Genomic DNA, 13249 nt, shown 5'->3' with positions numbered 1-13249 from the left:
ATGAAATAAATTTGAGTATTAATTACATTTTCACTAAAAGTGATACTGTCTTTTATCTCAAATATGAGGCAACGATGTGTGCCAACAAAGGGACAAAAAAATGGAGGGATGAGCATTCATACAAGCAAAATAGCAATAGCAGGATCACTAGGGATGTCAAAGGAAAGTAAATGCTCAGATGAACTGTTTTAAACTGCATTACTTGTTAATTTATACATTAAAATGTACTTAATTGAATAGCTGCTTCGGTATTAAATTGTTTTCTGTTACATTTTTAAAGTATTGATGTTATTAGCAATAGCAGTTAAAGCTTAGCTCTCTTCCATGCTTATCTATATTCTTAACCATCTTTCATACAAACTGCATTATAACATTAAAAAAAAATTCTTACTTTTTTCTGAAGTCATATCAACCTAGAAGAGAAAAAAGGGGAAAATTGAAAAGTTTTACTATAATCTCTCTATATAAAGTCACTAGTGAAGTAGTATAGGTTGAGTCAAATCCACGAGATGTATAGAGACACACAGATTCATAGACTTAAATGGAATCAATTAATGTATTTAAAATAACAGTAAAAGCACGGCATAATTTATTTAGTGTTCCTCATCACAGAAAAATGGTAACTTTGCTATAGTTATGGTCAATAGTAGATGCAAAATGTTGCAATGTATTTTCTTTAAATGCAACTAGCAGTATATAGAGGACCCAGACTTTTGTATTATTGGGTATGTTGTTGCATTATTCTTAACTTATTTCTTCCCATCTAAAGCAAAAAAGTCCAATACAGTTATCTGAAGGCAGACGACCCTTCTGGAAGGCAACTAATATGCTTTATACATAGTTTCATCATACATATTCATTCTGAGCTCATGGCTTGCATTTTTTGCCTCTGCACTTTGTGATGATGAAAAGCAGGTGCAGGAATGACTGCCTAAGGCAAAAACTAGGACTTGGTGCCACTAATAGCTATTGATACCTCTAAAGAGAGGCAGTGATGGCCCTCAAAGGCCAGCTTTTTGATTTTTCAGAGTGTATTTGGGCACAGATTGAAAAAGCCACACAATTTTATGGTTACTCACAAGAAAACACAGCCCTTGCCAAAAAACATTAAAAAAATGCAATGTCAGACTATGAAAATTCAAGATGCAAATCTTTGAAGTTGCCATGTAGTTTGACTTTTTTTCAGTTCTGATAGCACAACCATTTGCCCACACAAGCAAAAAAAAAAAAAAAAAAAAAAAAGATTTTTGTTGTGTAAATTTGGATATGCATAAGTATGCAAAGTTTGACGTAGCACTAAAAATTTAATTTCCTCTACAAACTTGTGGTAGTAGGATGACTGTGAGGAATGAAAATCAGCTACGCAGTACTGTTGATACAACATACTGCGTATGTTAAAGCCCCCAGGATAGCTTTTTAGTGAGTGTTGAAAAGGTTTTACTTGTCTAAAAGTATTCTTTATGAAAAAAAAAAGCAATATATTGTCCCATTTAAGATGTTACTAATTCTTGCTTTTCCATAAACTGGAAATGAATACAAATAAATCAGTGGCAACGTGTTCGTACATGACTTGCAATCATGCAGGCTCACATATTAAACTTCACACTTAGCAATGTGTATTAAAGGTCCCTAATCGTATGGATTCCTCTGATGCACAGATCGCCCTACGTGGTAACCTAGGATCCCCAGGAAACTTTAATTCCCCTTACTTTAAGTTCCTCCGAATCAGTCTGGAATTATGTCAGCATACCAATTCATATTGTTAAGATAAAAATGAATAAAGTAAACAAAAAGTAGTTTAAAATGGACGGTGGTTTTAGCCATCAACGAGCTTGTCTTTTTGTGCTTTAGCTTCTTCTATAAAAAACCAAGACATCATCAATGTTCGGAAAAATAATTTTCCAATAGCCTTTACGCTGCTTTTGCAGAGCATAAATTTGTTAAAAACACCTCTGGGGGACTTCACTGGGAATGCGTAAACCGCGTTGTAGAGGCCAAAAGAATTAGAACTGAATGATCACCTGGTAAGAAACGTCACCTTCTGAATGAGTACAGGGGGAAGGAGCCGCAAAACTTCGGCCCTGTTTTCACTTGACAGTGCCTCTACTTCGGCACCGGAAGAGGAGGGATGAGTATTTCGGTGTCGGTAACAGGGAACGGCAATCCGCGCAACGAAACTTCGGAACGCCGTTCGGCAGCTCTTGGAAAAGATGCCCGTCGTCTTTGGGGAGCAGGCCCTTCTCACGCTGCTGGAACTCCTACTTGTTTCCGACAGCCGAACGTCATCAGAATGTGGGGATGCCCGTCTAGTGTTACTCATTCATGCAAGGGTCGGACCTTTAGAAACATCTATAACTGCCAGAACGGGGCCGGGAGTGTAGGAGGGGGTTGGCCACACCTCTCCATGAGGATGCAAATCCAGCGTATGCTGAAGATGAAAACCCTCGCCCTTTTACTTGGGGTAAACTTACTCGTAACTTCTGGGTTAACGCCGGTTCTGTACTGGACTTAGGCACCCAACTCCGAAACGTGTCAGCTCCAGTCTACTAGATGTTACTAACGGACGAGATCTATGCCTTGCAGCCCGTGCGCAGGTACACAGGTAGCGCACCCAACTGCAGCCTGGTCGCAGACTCCCCCCGGTAGTGGGGAACGCGCTGGTGGAGCCAATAGTGGTATTTAGGTCTGTTCCTCTGCCTCTCTTCCTCCCCACCATCCCTAACTAGAGGAATAATATTCAGACTGTGCTTAGGGGTATTAATAAAAAGCGTATTATGCCAACGATCCGCTGGTTCCGAATACTTTAGACAAGTCTAGTAGCAACCCTGTGTTATTTTTTAGGGTGTGGGATGGTTCTTGGAATCAGAAAAATCAATCCCATGTCCCCGTTTTTGTGCCACAGAGAATAAAGCTCAAAGAAATACGCTTGTATGGCTTATTCTTGAGGAAAGCAGGTTTTAAATTTTTAAGGAACTGTTTTGGAAGAAAAATGAACTATTATGCGCCTCCAAAATCAGTGCATCTGAATCAGTAAAACTGTAATTTTAACACAGGGAAACTTAAACTCGGTGAATTCCAGAAGTCAGCCTGCGCAAGATCCTGTTAAGTGCACTTCCCCTTCGTTGCTTTTGTAGCACTGAGCTAAGGACTGATACGCCTGTTTCACTACAGATTTAATCTTCCAAGCTATACCCGTTGTATTTTAGTAGTACGCATGAGCAATCACATGCTGTTATAGCCACATTACCTCTTCTTCTTGCTCTTGATCTGATTCTGATTCCTTTCAGTTCCCAAATGCCATGCAGAAAGAGAAGGGGAAAACAGAGCAGGCAAAATGCAAATTTTTTAGAAGACGACAGTAGGGAAAAATAACTTCTGACAACATTTAACAGAAAAGAAGAAAATGCAATACGCTTCTGCCATTGATTTCTTACGTCAAAAAGCAGCCAAACCCTTAACTGTCAGCTTAAAACACAAAAGGCTACAGAATCAAGCAAATTACAAACAGAAAAGCTGCTTCTGGGTGTTAGACTTCTAGCGATCCTTATTTGTACCAAAACATAAAATATATTCATGCTTTTGCTCCCACAAATTAGCACAAATAAATACTTAAAATATTTAAGAATGTTACCCATTTAAAGTTAAAATATGTTGAGATGTGTTATTTTTAAATTATACAGATTTGCTACAATAAGGATTGTATTATATGCTAAAAACACTGAGGAAAAAAAAAGAATACCAACAGGCAAGATTTTGGTCAAACAGCCTGATACATTACTAAACGGCATGCAGCTCCTAAGCTGACAAGGACAGTAAAAAATCCTAGTTATTACAGAATAGCAATAAAATGACTCTATGAAGGAAACAAATGCTGCTTAAGATCTGATCTCATCTAAACAGAAATCCAAGGCACTCCCATAACTTATGAGAATTTGACTGGCCTCATTCTCATTATTCATAAATGTAACTCATATTAGAGTTTTCCACTCCCTTTTCTGCCCTTGATACAGGACGATTTTCTTCCCCGGGGTATATTAATAACTGTTCTAACAATATTCTGAAAGAAAGACCATTTACACGATGTGACGCACTCATAGATTCTTGAAAGATTTGCGTAGATGTAGGATGAAAAGTCAGAGTAATATTAAAATCTAGTCTAAGAAAATATTTCCGTCACTGCTATAAACTTCTGAAATTCTAGCGCTCAAGTCTCCTACATTTTTATCACTACCACCACAGATAAACAAGGCAATTAGCTAAAAACGCTACTGCAAAGCCCATTAACTTTCAAATTGGCAAATGAAAAAAAGGACGAGTAATTTTCAGTCCTTCTGTACTTCATACCTTAAGAACATGATATGACCTTACGGACATTATCCTTACACTTTGTGAAACAGGTATGAATGGTAACTTCATCTCCAGAGAGGTGTCACAAGACATGGTTGGACAGTGTGGGAAGTTTTTGGTACAACAAAAAATGAACCTAGAGGTACTCACTGAGTCCTTGGATCTGTCTTAGCCCTGGGTAAAATTTCTGTATGAAATAAAATATAGTATAGGTCTTGTGCAACACCAAAGGAAACCACGGGAGCTGTGTAGTGCAAAGGGGATTTTCGCCTCCCGTGCCACCTCTTGTGAGTCCACAGGAAGTATTCGATTAACGTCTTTGAACACTGGCATTAAGAGTACCAAACTGAAGAAATGGAAAGCCCTCGGGTGGTATGTATCCGTCTTTAAAATACCTGACTACAAAGCTTGAACTACATTTTGCCCTCCTACTCATTTCTGGGTTTACATTATACTGCTGATTACAGTAGATCAGTATAGTTTCACAGTACCTTTGTGTAAATGGGTAAAGTGATGTTTAAATTACATATGGCTTGATGAACGAGGCCTCTTGTAGATTTTGGCTCCTTCATGAATGATAATCGTCCACAGGGTTCTTGAGTGGTATCTCGCACCTGGAAGAGCGAACAGACAGACATCTAAGCTGTTATTTTGCTGTATGACCTACTTGTGCCACTCACCGCTATTTAGCAGAAAGAGGCTAGATGTGGCAGGAAAAGTCCATGTAGGCAAAAAATAATGTGTTCTTTCTTCTTTTTTCCTCTGTTTGTTTCTAAATGAATATCCGGATGTATTTGTGTGTCAAAGCAAGAGAAGGCACAAGCTTACACGTTACAAGCTTATTCAGACAAGGCAGTCCTAACGCTGTAATCACAGTCTTAAAAGAACAGACCCATTCCAGTATGATTGGGCTTCCGTGAGGACTTACAACACCCATTTTTCACTGAAATGGTCCTCAGACTTTATGGAAATAGCTGACACCTCATTTTGTATGAAGTGACTAAAGGAACTAAGTCTTTCCCCCCCCATATGGCAAGAACATGTATTTATGCTGATGTTAGCACTAACTCTTTGCTCAAAATTTTAGTGTTAAATATATTGCGTTTGTTCATTCGGCTGCTCTTTTGGCTGAGCGGCTAGAAACAGGGAAAGTTTACACTTAAAATTACTTCTCTTGCAAAATGTTTTCTCCAATGTATCGATAAATCCTAATCTTAGAATGAAGAAATTTGCTGGAATGTATTTACAGGCGTGACCATTATAATCTGCAGAAGATACTGCAGCATGCCATACTTGAAGATTTAGCAGTGAATCTTAGAAAAATCTCTTTCACTGTTGTTAGCAGAAACAGATGTAAGCACTTAGAACTTAAGATGCTGGTGATGCAGTTTTAGCTTTTGTACCTAATGTCAGGAAGATCAAATACAATATCACAGAAGAAATACAACTGAAAGCATTGCCTCATTTTTAGTTTTCCGAACTGATAAACTGATGCAGTTAGATAGATTGAAAATACTAGATGCAAAGACACACATGGTTTTGACCATATTTTGGAAAATCCATCATGGAGAAAAATATGCAAAGCCAAAGATGGTGGCACAGATAAAGCTCTAAATTAAAACAAGCTTACAAAATATCGCTGGAAAGGAGGGAGAGAGTGTAAAAGTTTTCTAGCAGCATACAGCAAATGTAATACAGTAAGGGAGTGGATTGAGTTTCTCCACTTTTTGGAAGTTTCCACTCATAAAGCGTTTCTCCAAAACTCTTTTATGCAACGGTAATAGCGTAGTCCGCCATCACTGGGACGTCGGGAAAAGCTGGCGGGAAGAGGTTTGCAGTGCCCTCTGAATCCTTCCCTCCAGGAGAGGAGGTGGTGGTGGCTCAGCGACAGCCGCCCTCTCTGCTGCTAGCACAGAGCGTGGCGAGGGCACCTCTTTCCGTGCCTTACTGGTCCCTGCAGATCCCGCGAACGACGCAGCCGAGCCCCGTGGACCGCGGCGTTCACGGCCCTACAGCTATGGGGCTGAAGCATTAGTTCACTGTGGGTGAACAGGGGTTTTTTGGTTTGGCTTTTGTTCTCCAGACTTCCCTAATGACATGGAAGTTTTAAAAATAAAATAATACAGCAATATACGCTACAGGGATAAAACGAGGTTACAGTCGGGAATTTCTAAAAATTAACTACTTCCTTTTTCCTTTGTTCTCAAAAATATAGTAAAACCATAACTTGAAATATCCAAAAAGGAGCCATGCTTTTCTCACTGTACCCCTAAAGAAGTTTTGTGTTGCTACTGAAGGAGCATGATTGGTTGAAGAACAGTTATATCTGTATTTACAGCTGCATGCGTATTTACAAGTGTAGGGTACAACGATCGTATTTTGATAGACTTGTGCCAATTCTACGACGTTTTCCGACACTTGTTTGCAGTTTCCGCATTTTTCCCTGCAATATATTGAACCATGATACAGGAAACCAAACAAGACTAACTCGATCAGCTCTTTAGATTATTAGGTGGAGAACAGCATTCCTAGAAGTACCATTTTGGTGTCTGAAAGAATGCTGTGGACACACGCCATGTATGGCAGAACACAGGCACAGATAATTATATTTAGAGAAAAAAATTTTACTAAATTCTAGGTAGCCTCTTCCATACATCTGGTTGTTTTGACTACCCAAGTCAACATTTAACCCATTATCATGAAGTAATTTGGAACTGTTCTTCAGTCTGCTAAGTTTATTGCAAACTCAGAATCAGACAAAAAAATAAAAACACAAACCATAGCTCATGTTCTAACATTACCTTAACAAACAGAGGAAGTCTATTTTCTTTGAAGGCAAAAAAACTGAATATATGATGTTGCCCACTCTTTGTTAGTGGCACCAAATTACCAAAGCAGTCAACATAGATGGGTTTTCCTTCTAATACCTATTGGAAATAAAAAAGAAACAAAGCCGCAATTAATCACAGTGAGGTGGTTGGGATTTCTTCTTAAGCACAATTCTACAGTAGTTTCGATCAATCTGTTAAATTGCTAGGACTTGTCAGCATTTGCACGGTTTACATGTAAATTACCTTTTACATTTACAATTACAGTTACCAGTTACATGGTAACTGTGCAAGTTACCTAAAACCTGTGGAAACATTTGAGATCATTAAATTCCAGTTGGAATATGTTACTGTTAATTCAGTAACAATAGCATGACACTATAAATGACAAAATGAGTATTCGGTGTCATGAATCTGGGCAAATTCTCAATTTATATTTTAATTCGGATTTTTGATGGGCTCTAATTTTTAGCATACTTTGCTAACCTGGCCTCATCACAACAGTCAAAGAAATATTTTCTTCAGCAATCAGATCAAAAGTCCTAGTTTTGACTGGTAGGATAAGAAGCCAGTCTGGGAATACCATGAAGTTGCGGAGGCCCTTTTTACCAATGCAAAAACTTTCTAAATTAGGTTACTTAAGTGTTTAATCTACTTGCAACGTGTTGCAGCAGGCAAAGACAGTGCATATCAGTAGATTCTATTTATTTCAACTGGATTTGTAAAGGCTTTTGAAAGTCAGGCCTCAGGTAAATGCTCCTCTGAAATGCCTATATAATGATACTGACTATATATATACATCCTGCCTACATCTTTGGATTGCTATTGTTATGGTCTCTTCACATGTTTAAATCTCAGCTTACCAGTTTTGGAGATCACAGAATCACTAGGTTGGAAAGGACCTTCAAGATCATCAAGTCCAACCATTAACCCAACGCCACCATGTTCCCTGAACCATGTCCTGAAGCGCCACGTCCACATGTTTTTTGAACACTTCCAGGGATGGTGACTCCACCACCTCCCTGGGCAGCCTGTTCCAATGCTTGACCACCCTCTCGGTGAAGAAATTTTTTCTATTATCCAATCTTAGATGTTCCCTTCAGACTGCCAATACACTCGCATCTCATCCTTACTTTTCAGAAATTCATCCTTGTCATTCAGTTTTATAAGCCCCTATTTTATCTAGCTGCTCCGCACAAGAAATGCCTGTCAGAGCTTCAGGAACAGCGAGGACGATTTTTCTACAGGTGGGTTTCTCATGGAAAAGAGACCATACTAACACAGAATAATATGCCATGCATGTAGTCAAAGCACTTTCAATTTGTCATCCCTTCTGAGGAAGCTGACAGAGCCAGAAAGAATGCATTTAGCAGGCGTTTTGCTGGATTCCACATTTTCCGTGGAAAGCTTTTCCCTGTTCAGCAACAAATTTTTTTTTTTCTTTTTGGTAAAGCAGAGTATTGCTCAAACCTAGTAGTTTAGCTTCTTGGTATGCAAAGACGCTGACAAACCCTGACTACTGTTGACTGCCTCCTTGTTTAGCAATATTCTTTTATGGAGTTACTGGAAGTTGAGATTTACCTCTCCTTTTTGGCTTTGACTATTTCCCCTTTTCTCACAACACCAGCCTCAGGAACAGGAACATAACAGTTCAGCAAAGAACACCACCCTCACTACTCTTTACTCAGACATTCCTCTAAGAGGAAGTTAGTAACTAAAAAACTCAAGGTGTCTCCTGGCAGTTTGCTACACAGACAATTAAAACTAAGTATTCACTGTGGACCACCACAGAATTTACTATGAGGTACCTGGATTTAACTTAGGGCTAGCCTGCATCCCTAGAACTTAGTTTTAAGGCTAACTGAGGAAAAGGTCCGCTTACAACATCTATCTGCTACCTCTCAGCTTGCTGTTGAGTGACTTAAGCCTTTGGTCTTGCTGTGCACCTGAAACCTCAGCCAAGCTACTCAAAATTCTTACAAACTTTTGCATTTTGTTTAATAACAGCCATGGGCAATGTCTCCTGCTTGCATAACTAGCCATCCCAAATAGATTTCGTAATACTTAGTTGGCACTTGCTACTCTAGTTCTGAATCTAAATTAAAGAAATGCTGACCCCGCCACCAGAGAAAATGAGGACAAAGAACCTGAAACTGCTGGACTAAATGGTAAACCCCAACTTCGTTTCAGCATAAAATCAGTCCAGTTTCTAAGTACAACTGTTTAACACGTCTGCCACAAAAAAGCATCTTGGGAAACCAAATTCTTTCAATTCCATTTATGTCCTACAGGTTTTCTAAGCCGTAATCCCGTAACCGCGAGCTCAGACTCAACCAGCCCGTTTCTGTATTTACTGCCTCCTTGAATCCAGCCTAAGGTTCCTGCCGCCTCTTTTTTTAATTGCTGAGGACTGGCCCGAGAACACGCTGAATGTCCCATTTGAATGCCGATAATGCTACGGAGAAAGCAAAAAAATGGTACTATCAAAGTCAGATGGGGAATTCCTCTCTAACGTCTGCTAACCAGCTGATCGGATTTCCTCGTGGGTGAAGCACACAGCTACCTTCCACCTTGGTAGGTCAACCCAGGAAGACCCAAATGCAGCCAGCTGAATATAGCTAACCTTCCCACCAGCCCTGTGGACTAAGAGATTGGCAACTGCCCCTTGGGAATAAGATTTCATCACTCCTATCTGGGAGCTACCTTTCCCTTCCAGCTGACAAAAGTCAAAGTTTCCATCTTACCGTGATGCGTGACACAGCATCGTGACAGTATTTGTTGGTGCTATTATTTTGCAGTACGCGTGACAGATAGAAGGCAGAAAATATTAGCTTAAAAACAGACATAAGAAAATGGAGAAAGCGGTTTAAGATTCTTGTACAGTACCTCTACATCCCGGCTTCTGGCAACTTCAGCAAAATTTTCTTGTTGTTCTAGAGTTTTATCCACCTTGTCATCTGTCATGCAAAAACATCTTAATCGTGCTTCAATGGGATCATGTGATTTGGCAAACACCACAAATTTGGCCATGTAGGGGACACAGATAATCTCTCTGTACACTTGGGAAGCAAAAGTAACAGATTCTTGCGTCTGTCGACAGTCTATCAACCAAAATCTGTAAAAGAAAGAGAGTTGTGTAAGCAGCACAGAAAGTTTTAAGCAAGAAAACGGTATGTTTTCCCATCTTGCCAGCATTAGCTAGTAACCACACCAATCACGTATGACAAGTCAGAATAAAGAAAGAAAAACAAAAGAAAAGAGTAGTTACCATTTGGGGAGAATAGCCTAAGAACGCCCATGGGACCTCCTATGCATCTAGGAGCATTAAGCAAAATCAACAGGGAAAGCGTTTGGACCAGAACTTCACGCTCTCAAATACCAGATGCAAACCCTTCCCAGAGTCTCCTGCTGCACAAATTCCAGGCCACTGTTTGCCTTTCGGATAAGATCTCACTCAGCTGGAAGCTTATTGACTGGCTTTTCAAGGCTTTTAGAGGTTCACTTGTCCTGTGGCAGACAGGCTCACATTCTCTGAAGATTTAAACATATGGACCTTTTCATATTTTTGCATTTATGAAATATATCTATTACATTTATAAGTACGTTTAGAATATATAGACAATTACTGATGGCTTACCAAAACCAAGAAATTCTGGAAATTCATCTCAGTATCCGATAAATGCTTTTTCTTCTATTCAAAATTTGGCTAAACTTTTTGGCCTAAACTTCGATTTCATCTGAATTGATTCCTTGGAGTGAGAATATGGGATCAAACGCTTCCTGCCTTTTACCGAGAAATAAATCTCTTTTAGAATAAGCTCAATGGTCCCCGTTTCCCATCACTTGCAACAGTTTCTGATGACATTTCAAATGGTGATTGATCTTATCGCCACTCTTCTAGAGCTGCCCAACAGATCTCTGAATGGGTTCTTGTTTGTCACATTTGATTTCTGTGCAGAATGTAAGCAGAGAATGGTTCAGATCTCCCCTTAAATGTGACTCTGCAGTACGTGCCTTTCATCTGGAGAAATACAGGTTCTTTTAACAGCTCGTGGCTGCTAAACATCCGATGATGCGGGAGAGAGTAGTGTCCCAAGAAAAATCCTACTAAAATTGCTTTTATCTAGTCACAGGCCGAGCCTGTCACTTCGCTTCCAGTTTATGACTAAATTGTAAAACTACAAAATTTCATCCTTTTCTCTTTAGCCCCCTGAAATCTGAAAAACTCCTGTTTTGTTCAGTGCTGGACGCATCGGTACACCACATTCGGGCGTTCGTGAACTGCGTACAAGCTTCTGACGTGACAGGGATGCTGTGAACGTTTCCTGAATTTTTTGATGAGGAACAGGAGCCTGGAACGGCTTTTGGCACGTGTTGCTAATCCTTCAGTCTGTTCTTGGACCTCCCACTCTAACAGGTGAAATAGAAAGCTGCCTCGCCCAAAACACTTGTTTTCCTTCTACCATCTACTTTAAAGGTTAGCAGTATGTTCCTTACATAACACACCAAAAACCGAGGGTCTTTAGGTGAATGTAAATTATTTTTTCCACTGTGTAACACTTCATGCAAAATCAGAAATTACTCTTACGTGAATTTAGTCCGGGACTTGAAACTTGGATTTTGTGGCAAGTTTTTGTTACGCATGTTGAAGACCAGTTTTATATATACTTCTGTGTTTGACCCGTATTATATTTTGAAGACCCTGAAAGCAGATGCGTCCACATCTGATTCCTACTACCCCTCCCAGTGGAGGCTGTGATCTCCACTCACTCGCTTTTCATCGTGGTTTCTAACGTGCCGGTTTTACTGACAGCATCTTTCTAATGTACACGCTGAACCTTCCGCCCCAGCGGTTCCCAGTCTTCGACACACGTACCACAAGTCAAACATAACCATGTCCAAAGCCACAGGCAAATACTACTGGAATAAATGACTTCCCCGGCACGGTGCGAAGCCCGGAGCTGCCACCGCTCTCTCAGTCAGGTACCACCATGGCAGAGAAATACTCTAAGATCACAGGGTAAGGTCATAAGTTGTCCGATTCCACTAACGATATTATTACAAAGGGACATCTGCCTCTTAGGAAGTATTGCTAGTGCATGCAAACCGGGACAAACCACCCCACAACTTACCAAATGTACACGGTCACTTCGGACATACCATGGATGCTGCAACTCGGGTCTAGAACTTCAGCTTGCAGAACAGGTCATCTCGTGTTAAAAATGCCCCTGCTCTTTACTGAAAACTCCAGGTTCTTTACCCTTTCTTTGGGCCAGTCAGGCCACCACAACATTGCCCAGTAATAAAAACTTACAGAATTTCCTTATACCTTTGTCAAGAGAACCGAATTGTTATTTTTGCAAAGATAACAACTTTCACTTCAAATAATGGTACTTCTACTGCCAAAATGTAAGCGCAGCATCGCACCAAGCATTTTCCGCAGAGTAACGCGTCTCGCCTTCTTTCTCAGGTGCCACTTCATTTAGTTTCTCTGTGGAGCTGATGGCATTTCTTTTAAATAAAATTCGCTGTGTGGGTGGAAAGCATGCTTGAGTTTGACACCCGTAGGATGGAGACAGAAGTCACGAGAGGTCAAAGACACCTCAAAAGCTGATGTAATCTACGGGGGGCTTATTACTTACTGTGGATTACGTGGTATTCTAACCCACAAAGCATACCTTTCAAGTGCGATTTCTCTGGTCTTACTCATCTGCAGTTGAATAATAGCCAATTTCATGCTGCGCTTATCTTTAGAACGTTTAACAAACACGCTGGTTAAAAAACAGGCTGATGACATTTGAAAGAGAGAAAGCATGTTTGGTACATAAAGGCTCTGCATACTGATACTTTCCTTTGCGTGTGTGGGAGAATTATGCTATGCCCGACTCAAACTGGAGCGGCTACATCCTCTGAGAAATCGTCGTATGCTCAAATGATTTGCTGTCATACACCAAACAGATACTAAATTTTTAAAAAAGCTGCAGCTCAGGAAATGGAAAACAGCTATGCCTCAAAAGTCTGCAGTTTAATTCACATGTATTTTCAATGGACGCATCTTTTTCCCAAGCTCATTT

At 40.0% G+C, this 13249-nt stretch overlaps 1 protein-coding gene across 1 annotated transcript in view; it reads right to left on the bottom strand.

Moving 5' to 3' along the window:
• The window catches only part of ANK2 (ankyrin 2), a gene marked incomplete at its 3' end in the record, with an annotated part of 250813 nt that overhangs the window by 27374 nt on the left and 210190 nt on the right, over positions 1 to 13249 (bottom strand). The window contains exons 36-40 of the mRNA XM_081999639.1: positions 10062 to 10290; positions 7149 to 7274; positions 4839 to 4961; positions 3248 to 3280; positions 392 to 413 (exon numbers count right to left, since the gene is read on the bottom strand). Of these exons, the coding sequence (XP_081855765.1) occupies positions 392 to 413; positions 3248 to 3280; positions 4839 to 4961; positions 7149 to 7274; positions 10062 to 10290 (533 nt within the window). The remainder of the gene's footprint in view (positions 1 to 391; positions 414 to 3247; positions 3281 to 4838; positions 4962 to 7148; positions 7275 to 10061; positions 10291 to 13249) is intronic.

Source organism: Phaethon aethereus, assembly GCF_964289735.1.
Source record: "Phaethon aethereus genome assembly, chromosome: 4".
In the NCBI taxonomy this organism is placed as follows: domain Eukaryota; kingdom Metazoa; phylum Chordata; class Aves; order Phaethontiformes; family Phaethontidae; genus Phaethon; species Phaethon aethereus.
This window is presented reverse-complemented; position numbering and strand designations above follow the sequence as displayed.